Source organism: Mandrillus leucophaeus, unplaced genomic scaffold (assembly GCF_000951045.1).
Source record: "Mandrillus leucophaeus isolate KB7577 unplaced genomic scaffold, Mleu.le_1.0 Scaffold116, whole genome shotgun sequence".
In the NCBI taxonomy this organism is placed as follows: Eukaryota; Metazoa; Chordata; class Mammalia; order Primates; family Cercopithecidae; genus Mandrillus; species Mandrillus leucophaeus.
The window spans coordinates 3,316,330-3,330,486 of NW_012099876.1; the positions used below are offsets into that span (position 1 = coordinate 3,316,330).

Here is a 14,157-nt window from a genome sequence, read left to right on the forward strand (position 1 = left end):
GGGGAAACCAAGCATAGTTCAAGAGGGGAGGCCTGCCTGGAGGCTGTAGAAAATAGAAAAGGCTTTCAGTCAGTGAAAACAGGTGCCCAGGCATTAGGTTGGATTTAGATTCAGAAGGACACATGGCTGCCAGGATAGGAGACAAGTAGTGGGGAATATCAAAATTGTATGTGGTTATAGGTGTGTCTGTGCATATATGCACACTCAGAAAGTGATCATGTATTCATACAATTCTCTTAAAGTGGTTATTGAGTCTCTACCACTTGTTTGGAGCATGTCCCTTGCCTTCAAGTCATTTACTTCTGTATGGGCAGTTTAGACTAGACATACACGAAATGAAAATTTAATAGTGACCTGAGAAGTTTGAAATCTTGGTTACTGACTGTAGGTCATGGAAACCTAGTCCTGGAAGAATTGTGCTAAGAATTCAGGAGACAGGTAGACCCATTATCTTGCTCTGTGATTTCAGACAAGTAAAATCATATCTCTGCATCTATTTCCTCGTTTATAAGTAAAGACAGATGCTAGATTAGATTCTTTTAAGACGTATTCCAGTTCCTCAAATCCTTTTCTTCCTGCCTAAGCCTTACAATGACCCAATTTTTGTTATTGTTGTTGTATGGATTTTGTTTTTTTAATTGTCTGCCTCTAGAATATCCCTTCATCAGAATTATTAGCTCCAGACGAGGAAGGTGGCTGTTTCTTTCCCTCACCCTCTTCCTATGCCTGGAGAGATACTTCACAAAATAAAACAGTCTATCAGGAAATTCTGAATCCAGATACCACCAGTTGAAAGATATCACTGTTTTATCATGACTAAGAAAGAAAAAATAGTTTCCATTCACTGGAAAAAACCATCAGTTGAAGAACATATTACAACATCAGAAATATTAAAATACAACAAAGTACATCTCAGAATCAGTGAAATCATTTTTCATTTACTCCTGTTCTTTCATTCTCCTTTGTACTTTTAAACATGCTTTAAAAAAAATCTCTCTCATTCTTATGGGTCTGCTCATCTCCTTTATGAGTTTATTCTCAGAAATTATTTTAGTGGGTTTTTTTTTTATTTGTTTTTACAGTAAAGTTCCCTCATGCCCTGTGGTGTGACCATGTGGATTTGTATTGTCCTCATCCTGAGGTCTATGGGTTTCTCCTGATGCTGGCTAGATTTTAGGCAAATTCTTTGTCTGGGAATTACTACAAATGGTAATTGTGTGAATCCAAATCTCACCTCAGCATGTTGTACATTTTCCAGCAGGTAGTTCTTTTTTTTTTCCCACGAACATCCTGGGTGGATTCTGTCATTCTTGTCACTTTCCTGGACCAATGAACACAGTGTGTGTGCTTCCTTTCACAGACTAGACCATGCTCCAAGGACACCAGCTTTATTTGGCACCCACTTCCATTTCTCCTCCTACTTGAGCCTGACAAATGAGCCCTGAGCCTTTGAAACCTACGCTAATTTGACAATTAGTTTGCAGGAGTAGCACAATCCTTCTGAGGCCTTTCCTTTCTCTACCACTCCAGGCTATCAGTCTTTATGCCCATAACATTCAAGTGGACATTTTAGTCTCTTTCAAAATTATCTGATGTATTTTTTTTCTTCCATCTTCTTATTTTCTGTAGATGTCATGAAATATCAAAACACCCTTTTGTGAGTCACAGATATTCCTGCAGTGTTTGAGGCTTTCATTTTTAGAATTAGTGTACTAGGATAGAAGTAGCCATCCAGTTAAGAAAAATTTATTAAGCATCAAGCATGTCAAACCACATTTTAGGTGCAGGAGAAATAATACATGACAAGATGTGCTCCTTGACCTTGAACAGGTAAGAGTTTAGTGAGAGTTTTACTTGAAAAAATACTGCATATATAAATGTCCCCATTTTCTTTTGGCATCCTTTTTCTCTAAAAGTGCTTATGTTCTACCCAAGATTGTGAACAAGGTCTGACTACTTGGCAGTGGTTTGGCTTCATGGATTTTCCATTTGTCTTTCACACAGCTGACCAAGAGGAGGAAGCTCACCCTGAATTCAAATTTGGAAATGAACTTTCTGCTGATGACTTGGGTCACAAGGAAGCTGTTGCAAATAGTGTCAAGAAGGTCAGAGTTCCCTTTCTTTCATCACTCTCAAGAGGTAGCAGCTGTTATTTATGAAATTTTGGCAATGTGAGAACCACAAGAGAATAAAGTAACCTATAATTCCCCTTCTAAATTGCTTAGGATACAAGTCTGTGCTGGGTGACCAGAACTTGACACATACACAATATTAAGTTTAAAAGGAAATGTAAATTACTCATTAGTCAGAGTCAGTGTTAACCACTACCCATTTGGCCAGTGTCCTCTAAATATTAACATTTATTGTGTTATTGTAGCTGGGGAGGGAGAAAACGACAGCATCCCAGGGGTAAGGTTTAATCTTGAATTCATCAGGAAAATGACCCCTGAACATCCTGAGTCTAGCCCTCATTCAAGAACTAGTCCTGCTAATTATATACCTTCCTCCTAAAGTAGAGTAAGCATAAAAATGTTTCCAAATATTCAGCCAAAGGAAATAGTTATTCATGTACTTACCTTTTGTCAGGCATAGTCTAGGCCGTAATGACCTAACAGGGTAAAACACACTTGCCTTCTGCCCTTAGGCAGCTCATGGCTCCCTGTAGTTTAGGGAAAGGGATCAGAAACAACAAAGAAACAAGTAGTCAAATAACCATATAATTACAACTTGTGATAAGAGCAATTGTGAATATAAACATGAGTGCTGAAGAATAATGAAGTAGAAAGAATAAGGAAACCAGAATGCGAAGGGTCAAGAGGAATTGGCCATGCACAGAGATAGAGGAATCACTTTCCATGTGGAAGAACCACAATAACAACAGCAAGGGCTGTGAGTAGAGTGGCTTGAGTGAGAGTGGAGTGAGACAAGAGGAGATGGGGCAGGTAGGTGGGAACTGGGTGATGTAGGATTTTGGAGGCTATTATGAGGAATTCAAATATTAAGTGAAACGTGACACTACTGAAAAAGTTTAGAAAAGGGGGCAGTGTAGCCTGATTCAAGTTTTAAAATATTGCTGTGGTTGCCATATGGAGACTAGTTTAGGAGGAAACAAGAGTGGAAGCAGGAAAAGCAGTGAGGACAGGCTGCTGCTCTAGGCCAGACAAGAGTCCCCGATGGTCAGACCAGACAATGGATACAGAAAGGACTGAGTGGCTTCAAGACATGTAGAGAAATGGGACAGCCTACTGATGGATTTGGAATGTGGGAATGAGAGAGAAAGAAGTGAGATGACCCTCTAGTGTTCTTGTTTGAGGTACTGGGTAGGTGGTGGTACCATTTACTGGCATGGGGAAGACCGAAAGAGAAAGAACTCAGGAGCTGCAAATGGGATGACTATTTGAGATGCCTGTTAAGTATTCAAGGGGAGGTGTTCATATAGCATTGCCATCTGACTCTCTCTCTGGGTTCATTTCCTAACTGTCTAACTTTGGGTAAGTTACTTAACCTCTGTGTACCTTAGTTTCCTCATCTGCAAAGTGAAGACGATAACACCTATTTCATGGGGTCACTGTGAAGAGTGGATGGTTTGTGACATGTCAAGAGCTTAGCGTGGTGCCTGGCACATGGTAACTCCTGTAAAGGTATTAGTTGCTGGTATATTATCATCCTTTTCATCTTTATCATTGTCATTATCCTCATGATCACTGGCGTCATCATCATGCGTATATAGAAGACAGGTTGAGCTAGAGATACAAGTTGGGAGTTCAAGAGATCGTATTTGAAACAATGGAAATACTGAGATGATTCACAGGGAAAGGTGGAAAAGAAGGTCCAAGTGGAGCCCTAGTTAAAGGTGGAGCCAGAAAAGAAGAGCAAGATATGGCCAGAGAAGTAGGAGGGAAATTAGGCAGTGACACCAAGAAAACCAATAAAGAGGACAGTGTTAACAGAAGGACTGAGTGGTTGACTGTAGAATATGTTAAAAATCTTAGACAAATTAAATTTAACAGAGTTTAGTTAAGCAAAGAACAATTCCCAAATTGGGCAGGCCCCAAACCAGAAGAGATTCAGAGAGACTCCAGTGCAGCCACGTGGTGGAAGATTTATTGACGGAAAAAGGAAAGTGACCTACAGAAAACAGAAGAGAGGTACAGAAGCAGCTGGATTGGTTACAGCCTTATTTGCCTTATTTGAACAGAAGTTGAATAGTTGGCCACTTTTGATTGGCCACCTTTAGTTGGCCACCTTTGATTGGCTGAAACTCAGTGATTGGCACATGAGTAGGTTACAGCCTGTTTACACATTCATTCAGTGTACAGTTTACTATGTGAAAGTTTATGGAAAGTTTATGGACAAACCTTTAGAATATGTAAAGAGACAGCTTTAGGCTGAACTTAATTTAACAGATGCTACTGACTAAGAAGACTCAAGAGTGTCCTTTGGGTTGTTAGCATGGAGGTCATTAGTAACCTTAAAGAGACATTTCAGTGGAGTGCCAGACAGGGTAGTGACACTGGATCACATAGATATGAATGACTAGAGACTATGATTTTGAGAAGTTTTGCTGTGAAGGGGAGCAAGAAATGGACTGGTGGCCAAGGGCACCCGAAGAGTCAAGGGAGTGTTTTTGTTTGTTTGTTTTAGTTTTTTTGTTTTCGGATGAATGAATCTGGAGTGTGTTTGCAAACTCGGAAGTGGTGCAGTAGAGAGGAAGAGATTAATTTTGCAGGAAAGAGAGGGGATAACTGCCTGGAATTCCTTGAGAAGGTGGAAGAGGGTGGGATCGCTATGGTGCGAAGGTGTGGCCCTTCACAGGAGCAGGAACACCTGGTTAGTGAAGACAGTGGATGAAGATGCAGGTAGGAAGATACATTTGGTGATAGGAAGAGGAGAGAGTATCTGTCTGATGAGCAAAGCCAAAGGAATATTGCCTTTACACCCTACCTTTTCTAATACAGGGAATTGTGACTACTTTGAGAATATTGAATGCCTATTAAGACTCAAGAGTATTGTTTAATATAAAACTTAGCCAGGTACCATGGCATGCGCCTGTAATCCCAGCTACTCAGGAAGCTGAGGCAGGAGAATTGCTTGAACCCGAAAGGCAGAGGTTGCAGTGAGCCAAGATTGTGCCACTGCACTACAACCTGGGCAACAGAGCAAGACTCTGTCTCAAAAAAAAAAAAAAAATGGTTGCTAAAGCCTTCATCAATATTGTCTTAGTGTCTTAGTCAGTTGGGGCTGCTATCACAAAAATACCATTGGCTTAAACAACTAAAAACTATTTGTAACCATTCTGGAGTCTGAGAAGTCTAAGACCAAGGTTTCACCCAATCAGTTCCTAGTGAGGGGGGCCCTCTTCGTGGTTATGTCCTCACGTGGTAGAGAGAGAATAAGGAGGCAAGCTCTCTCTTGGCTTGGCCCTCATGACCAAATTACCTCCCAAAGGCCCCATCTTCAAATGCCGTCACAGTGAGGTTGAAGATTTCAGTATATGAATTTGGGACGGTGTGGGGGGCTGCACCAGTGTACAGTCCATAGCAAATAGCCAGACATGAATGCTGAGTTCCTCAAGAGTGACCCTTCATGCTGCTTTTCCCAAGCCCCATGACTAAAGCACTAAGTAAATAATTATAATAAAACATCTAAGTAGGTAAAAACTGTCCACAAATGAGGGAAAGAGCATTAAGATTAGCCCTTCTGGTGCATAAAACCATAAGGCCATCCATGGCTTTTTTTCATCAATAATGCCCCACCTTAGCAAATAAATAGAATAACAAGTTTACCTATACTTATTTAAGTATCTATGTATGTATGGCTAATAAATTTGGAATTTTGCCCTTTAGAGGAGTAAACAAATTATTTCCTTTCTCTAATTAGGCCTCAGATGACCTTGAACATGAAAACAACAAAAAGGTAACAAAATAATTCCCTTGCCTATTTTAAATCAGATGCATCTAATTTAAAACATCTTCAAAGGAAGGAATTAATTGTGGTGATAAAATGATTAAATCCTGATAAAAATCACAAAACTAGGGCAGGTGAGTAAGATGATTTTCCTAAAAGTAGGTATTTAATCCAGTAAGGCATTTTCTTCATTGGAATTAGAGATTTTGTTCCTGTAGTGGAACGACATGATCATCAGCATATTGAATTTGAACATAAAAATGAGCAAATAGGTCATCAAATCCATATTGTAGCATAATAGGAGAATCTTAATTCCCGGTACACTGACATTCTGGAAGATTACTGATTAATTTTACACTGCATAACTTCTAGGAGTATTACTTGATGTTATTAGATATTGGCCTTATTGTAGGGAAGATAAAGTTACATTTTCACTTTCATTCTCTTCGAAGTTCTTTATGATGATCAAAGTGGTCTTATTTAGTAAGTATTATGGTTTATCCTACAACAGTGAGACTGACAGCCACAGGCAGAAGTTTGCCTTATAACTTCATTCTCATACTTCAGAGCTTGAGAAAATACTGCCTTGCTGCCTATGGGGTCCTCTGCTATTTGGAGTTGAGATCCTATCTTCTAACCCCTAAATATTAAATTTGAAAGAATTATGAATAAATATAGTCACAGACCTGTCCCAAAATATTTGTGAGTACTTTACTCTCTTGTTCTAGAATCTCATCATTCATAATTGGAGTCAACAGTGTACAGATTGACATTCGGTCATTGCCATTTATTAGCTAAGTTATTTTAATTCTCAAGGCGTCACTCTTCTCATGTGGTCAGTGGGTAGGACTCTAATCCCCACTACACATCACAGACAGTAATGAGACCGTGCGTGCAAGAACTCATGCTGGTGCCCAGCACACAGCACTGGTGGTATTTCTTCTTATTATCAAACACACATGGAAGGAACAGACATGGCCGTTGTTTGGTGGGGGAGCAGGAGGACGCATGAAGAAAATGATAAAAACAAAAACAAAACCAAGTTACGTTACTTGATTATTATTTCAGGTTTTTATTGGTGAAATCAGTTTGATAATTTAGAATGCTCAAATTGTTAAGTCATCAATTAAGACAAACAAGTCGTCTGACCATTTTTTAACTCATGGATTACATCATGCAACTAAGGAATATATCCAACTAGATTCACTCTATGCAGGAAATTTAGCTTTGCAAAGTTCTCAGCAAAAATATTGATCACTTTTGAAGGTATTATTTTTGTTGTTGGTTTTGTTGTTGTTTTTTCTATCAAGAAATAAACTAATCTGTTTTTTTTTTCTGTATGCAAAGTAATGCGATTTCAGTATGTTCTATGCAGCAAGTTATTAGATTACTTTTAAGATTAAGTGCTTTTTAAAATACTATATACCATGTGTGTATGTGGCTTACATTCTAGAGTGCTACGGTGAAACATAGTCACCAAAGAGGCAGCATCATTAGCACCTGGGAACTAGGTACAGCAATGACTGGCCTCACTGCAGACTCACTTCAGCAGAAACTCTGAGTGTGGGGCCCAGGAATCTGTTTTAGTTTAAAACGCCTTCCAGATGATTCTGATGCACGCTAATGTTCAAGAGACACTGTTTTTGATGTTGTGCCTCAATTTGTAAAAATATGAGTAATACCTGCTGTATCTATTTCATAGCATTGCTGTGAGGTCCAATATAGTAATTCCTTTTTTTTTTTTTTTTTTGAGATGGAGTCTTGCTCTGTTGCCTGATCTGGAGTGCAGTGGCACAATCTCAGCTCACCACAACCTCTGCCTCCCGGGTTCAAGCGATTCTCCTGCCTCAGCCTCCCAAGTAGCTGGAATTACAGGCTCACGCCACCACACCCAGCTAATTTTTGGCATTTTTAGTAGAGATGGGGTTTTGCCATGTTTGCCAGGCTTGTCTTGAACTCCTGGCCTCCCAAAGTGCTGGGATTAAAGGCGTGAGCCACCATTCCTGGCCAGTAATTTCTTGAATATTTTAAAGTCCCTTAAAAATCTAAAAATATCCTACAAATGTAAGATCAGCTTAATATTTTATGATTACCTCCTTTTGCATTATTTAGACCTACAATAGACACTAACTTCTCTTAAAGTATCCTTTATATAATTGAGGAAGAAAAAGTCTTTAGCTTTCAATTTTTGTGTGTGCAATTACCTTTATTAAGGAAATCTGCAGCACATATCCATGGGTCCTACTGAAGTCATCGACTTATATGTTTTCTTCCTTGTGCTTGTAGGGCCTGGTAACTGTAGAAGATGAGCAGGCGTGGATGGCATCTTATAAATATGTAGGTGCTACCACTAATATCCATCCATATTTGTCCACAATGATCAACTACGCCCAGCCTGTAAAGTTTCAAGGTTTCCATGTGGCAGAAGGTAACACCAAAGGTTAAATGCAATCGCCTTTTTTGCTTGATTTTCTTTTATGGTGCTAATAAGCTTGTATCTAACTTGCTGCCATTTGTCTTTGTGGGCATGGGAGCTGTTCCACCTCACCTTATGTTTGTTTCACAGACCATAGAAGCCACCTTGGTATGTGGGTGATATTACATTGTCATTCATGACCTCACCCACAAGGTGGCGCTGAAAGACTATGGATTTGTTAGTGCTGGGCCATGTAGCCTCTTCTGTTCCCACGTGCATTCACAAGACCCCTTTTAATCAAAAGCTGGTTTTCAAAAAAACATAAGAAGTATTTAAAAACTTCATTTCTGGGCTAGAGAAGCCATCATAATCATCATCATAAAAAATTCATGTTTCAGGGATAACTGTGGCAATTGGGGTACATGTAATTTCTCTAATGACTCCCAGTTTAAATCAGCACTTTTTTTTTTTTAAAGACAAATGTCTCCATCCACAGGATGTCAATGAAAGTAAGAGCTACTAACATGATAATGTAGCATTAGCCTCCAAGGCCTCGTGATTCAGGGTGTAATTGTATTTATTTATTGCTGTTTTTCGCTGAGGGTTTGATGACAGGGTTCCTGACTCCATCTTTGCTTTTCTTTTACAGAACGCAATATTCATTATAACATGTCTTCTTTTAATGAATCAGTCGGTCTTGGCTACTTGAAGACACATGCAATTGAATTTGTCAAGTATCCTTATGTATCAAGTGGAATGAGTGGTTGACTCACGTTGGTTTGGCAGGAGCCTCTGAAATAGATAAATGGCTAATGTATCATTCTGATGGTAGAGTTAATAAAATGATATGTGGGAAAGACCATGGCAGCTGTGACAATCTGCCCAAATGAAAACTGTTTTTATAATCCACACAGTGAACTGTGATCTTAAGCATCATTTGTAAATGTGAAATTTGCTGTGTGCTGTCTACTCGTTTGTTGTTGTTGGCCTAGACCTTTGTTGTTGTAGCTCTTTGTTGTTTATTTTTCTCTGCTGTAGGACTCTTTTTTTCTGTTTTCCTTAATAAGTTACACAGTTATAACAAACGGCAAATGAGTCGCATTTACCCCAAGGGAGGCCGAGTCGATTCCAGTAATTACATGCCTCAGATTTTCTGGAACGCTGGCTGCCAGATGGTTTCGCTGAACTATCAAACCCCAGGTAGGAGCTGATGTCCAGTGACCCCAAATTCCATGAGAACACTTTGACAGGATAGTGCCAGCACTTCCCATCAGTTGGCTGTGGGCATTTTTTAAAGGAAGCAGACATATGGCAAAGCAATGTGTTATTGGATTTATATAATGGTGAGAAATTTTAAAAAAACCCAAAATAGAGCAAACAATGGTAGAATATAATGTGTTGTGATTGAAATTTAATTCCTTTCATAAGTGCCATGAGTATTCCTGCTAACCATTATCCCGTATTCCAAAATATTGCTCATTTGTCTTCCTTTTGGATCAAAGTTGTTATCTTTGTTTCCAGAGGCAGAATTAAGTGAAAAGAATTTGAGTATCTTTGTATAGCAACAGCGACTCATTTCTTCTTTGGCAAATACCCTGACCACTGTGAACATTCAGCAAATATGACTGACGCAGTGGCACTTCACCAAAGAAGTACAGAATATTTTGGAGTAAACTCCCCTAAAATGGTGTATAAGGAGTTACGTATTTGAAGAGATACTAATCTATAACTTGGTCCTCCAAAGTGTACTCAAAGACAGGTTTCCAATATATAATGACTTTCTTTTTTCTGGAAGGAAAAGAGTAAATTTTTATAATTGCATAAACAAATTTTTAAAGTTTTTGAGGTTTGCTTAAGAGCCTAAGATCACAGTATTAAGATTAGAGGTAGCAAAACAGAAATAAAATAGATAGAAATATGCCACAAAACCTATTCACTGTATATGGTCAATTCTACAGCATGGTTCTTACAATTGGTGAAATAAAACAAAACCAGAAAACGCTTTTTTCCTTCAATTCTTTGCTACATAAGAGTATTGCCCATGCTTCCCAATTTGAGAATTTTTTTAAATCTATTTTGTGTTTTAAGAATCCCTGTCCACCTTGTTCCCTGCTATCTGGACTGAGTGGAAGGTCCTTTGACTTTCATTCCTTCAGCATGAGTGTGAGTTGACTACTTCCCATGCCCTGAGGGAGCCTCCCCAGTGACCGGAAGCTCCTCCTACTGGAGTCGCCATTCTGCATGGGGTCGCCACAGTGCTTGCTAGGTTAGACTGTGACGTGATAGGTACCAGTACAATCCCTGAGTGTTTCTAGCTGGGGTCCAGTAACAAGGCCCTGATGACCTCACTTACTTCAAAAGGGGCCAACTTGTGTTCTCAGTTGTCAATGAGTTCATAATATGGATTAAATGGCTCTAAACAGTTTATTCACTAGGCCAGCTTATGTTTTATTCTATAATATTAGGTTAAACACAACATTTTGAAGAGGAAAAAATATCCATCAGTTTGCCCATTTCCTTTGCTGATGGGAAGAAAGAAAATATTTTATTCACTTGCAAGAGAAAAGTCACAAGCCATGCACTGCCAGCGTAGACCCCACTGGAAGAATTCCCCCTGCGTCCCATCGTGGAAGCGTGCCACCGAGTTTTATGAGATACTTAGCTAGCTCATTTTCAAATCTTTTAAATCAAGTTTCATGTTCACCCTCCCGGGTATCTCCAGTGTTCCTCTGCCCGGGGATCCTGAGACCCATCCTCTCCCACTGTAGCAGGTTGGATATCTCTGCTCTCAGTACTCATCGAACAATGGTATGACTCCGATATTGAATCCGTTTTTAAAAGTGACCTTTAGCATGGTCTTTATGAAAACACATTTTATGTTTAATTTAAATGAAACATGCGGTCACTTCGACATGGAAGAGAGTATGCCTTAAATAGACCATGCGGTCAGTTCGACATGAAAGAGAGTATGCCTTAAATAGACCAAGCAGAACCTTGTAGTATTAAAGAGGGACCAGGGCCTAGGAGCAATCTGATACCTATTGTTTGAAATCACCCCATCAGGGTCTTTTTTGTCTAGGAAGACAAGATGCTAAATTATTTTTGTCTCTTGACAGATTTAGCGATGCAATTGAATCAGGGAAAATTTGAGTATAATGGATCGTGCGGGTGAGTAATGTGATTTAAACTGTTATCTAGATTTAGAACTCCATACTACAGCCATAATGAAGCCATGTCATTTTCAATTAGAGACTGCAGAATTTAAGCTGGGTTTGAGGGATGGAATAGAAGCAAATGAAATACCTAGAGAATAGGCTGGGCGCGGTGAGAATATTTGCAAATATACATTCTTCATCTACCTCATTTTACTAAGCAGGTTTTGGATTTTTTTAGTCACAAATGAAGCAGTTCATACATATCCTAGAGTTTAATCCTCTCACTTTAAAATCAATAGTGGAGGAGATTATTACAGGACAGGTAATAATCCCTGCACACTTGGACATTCACTGGAGATGTAGGCCTTAAATATGTGCATTTTACCTAGGACAAATCAAGTAACGAAGTTAATTTCATATGTAATGAAGTTGTGTGTGTCAAACTGAATTTCATTCAGTTGGGAATAAACCTTTGTCCTCTATTGATTCTTTGTTGTTTCTTCTAAGTAGCAGTTATCAAAGAATAATGCTGTGAATATTATCCTAGTTTCCTTAAATAGCAATCTTGAAAACTGAACCAAGAAGTGAAATAGGAAATGTCAATTTCACGGAAACACTGAAAGGTTAAATGAAAATATAAAATTAGAATTCTCTAGAGATAAAAAAAGAAAAACTATGTGGTCATCCCCTCACTCCACCTCGGCCTCATGCATCTGTCCCCAAGCAAGTAAATATTGATAACTCCAGACCACTGCCCAAAGGCCTCTAGAGGAATCCAATGGAAAACCATCCCGTCATAATGATGCCATTAGGAATTTCTTCATGGTGGCTCACCTGATTGGATGTCTTAATTTTTCTCACTGAAAACTGCCAGTCAAGATAACATTTTTCAGCAGTTGTGAGTTAGAAATGACTTTTCAACGTGCACACTCCCTCCCTCTGCCTGCCTGGTGAATGGTTCTCTGCCAGTATGGCTGCCCACACGGTGACCATGCTATTCCCCAAATCACCCACCACTTACATACCTGGAGCATGCCCTACATTTTCCTCTGCTGTGTGTTCTTTGGAAGAAAAAAATGCGTGTAGTTGGGAAGAGAAAGTTCTGAATTCATATTTCAGAATTTTGTGAAAGCAATTTTGTTATTTAATGCCAACTGTTCCAACCCAAGAGATTTTTCACATAAATTGCTTCGCAGGCCTCTTCCTCTCACAAGTAGCGGGCCGAGGCATAAAGTCCCAGGGCTTCTGTGAGTAAAAGCCCTAGGCTGGGAGTCTAAAGATCAGGGTTTGAACTCAGCTCCCAGCTGCCCCTAGTGCTTTCTGTGTTGCCTACAGCAGGTGTGTTAGACTCAGAACCTCTCTTCTCTGCTTGGTAAAATGAAGACGGTGACACCTGCCACACAGGGTTTGTTGTACTCAAAGGAAAAAAAAAAATGTCTTTTTTTTCTTGAACAAAACAGGGAACTAAAAAAGACTTTGTCCTTTGACAAAAACCGAGTCCTTTCTGATGAGACCCACCTTTGGGTTTCCCTGTCAGTCACTGTAGAATCCAGTTTGAGCAAGAATCGTGCTAATTCAGTTTAGGGAAAATCCCTAGCCCTTGGTATCTGACCACCCTGGATATCCTGTCACCTTGGCCTGCCTTCAGCAATAATCCTATCAAGTCAGTTTGGCCAGAAATCTTTATCCTTCATGTTTCCTCACAGAAATTTTCCATCTGCTGGCCCTTACCCTACTCCATGGTTCTCAATCTCCATGTATGCTGGTTGAGGTTAGATTTGAGCCCTTATACCTATCGCCACGGCTCCCTATCCCCTTGAATAAAGTCCACTTTACCATGTTTAACAAGTGTTTGGGTACATTTTTTTTTCTTTAACAGTTTACAACAGCTCAGGTTGAATGAATGTGTACAAAAGTACTTCAGGAACTGCACATTTCTGTGCAAAAGTGAGATTTAAGAAAAGCTTAAGGCCCTGTGATCAATCACACACACAGATATTACAAAATTCAAGGAGTGCTCTGTTCAGTCGTCCTTTAAGGACCCCAGGGAGGCAGCCTTGGCACTCCTGGCTCTTACAGGACCCGTCGGGCATGGCTGTGCTCACTTCTGGAACCGTGCAGTGGCCCAGTGATGCTTAAAGCACTTTCCTCGCCCACCTCAGTGATCACACCTAAGGTGCCATCAGCTGTCCAACATGCAATGAGGAATCCTGGCAGCTGGGCCTGATGCAGGGAGTAGAATTGTTTCTGTATTAAAAAAAAGTCCTGACAGCTGGGCACGGTGTCTCACACCTATAATCCCAGCACTTTGGGAGGCTGAGGCTAGCAGATCACGAGGTCAGGAGATCGAGACCATCCTGGGTAACACACTGAAACCCCGTCTCTACTAAAAATACAAAAAATTAGCCGGCCAGGTGGCGGGTGCCTGTAGTCCCGGCTACTTGGGAGGCTGAGGCAGAAGAATGGCGTGAACCCGGCAGGCGGAGCTTGCAGTGAGTGAGACTCCGTCTCAAAAAAAAAAACAAAACAAAAACCCACAATAAGATACCATCTCACACCAGTCAGAATGGCTATTGTTAAAAAGTCCTAGAGTTTCTGCTTAGCCATCATTAGCATGTGCAGTATCTCACTCTCTCCACCGTTATTTATTTATTTTTTTCTTAAGACAGGATTTCGCTC

At 39.9% G+C, this 14,157-nt stretch overlaps 1 protein-coding gene across 1 annotated transcript in view; it reads left to right on the forward strand.

Moving 5' to 3' along the window:
• The window catches only part of PLCB4 (phospholipase C, beta 4), a 293,921-nt gene that overhangs the window by 214,433 nt on the left and 65,331 nt on the right, over positions 1-14,157 (forward strand). The window contains exons 19-24 of the mRNA XM_011998921.1: positions 2,005-2,105; positions 5,881-5,916; positions 8,194-8,335; positions 8,973-9,057; positions 9,399-9,523; positions 11,440-11,491. Of these exons, the coding sequence (XP_011854311.1) occupies positions 2,005-2,105; positions 5,881-5,916; positions 8,194-8,335; positions 8,973-9,057; positions 9,399-9,523; positions 11,440-11,491 (541 nt within the window). The remainder of the gene's footprint in view (positions 1-2,004; positions 2,106-5,880; positions 5,917-8,193; positions 8,336-8,972; positions 9,058-9,398; positions 9,524-11,439; positions 11,492-14,157) is intronic.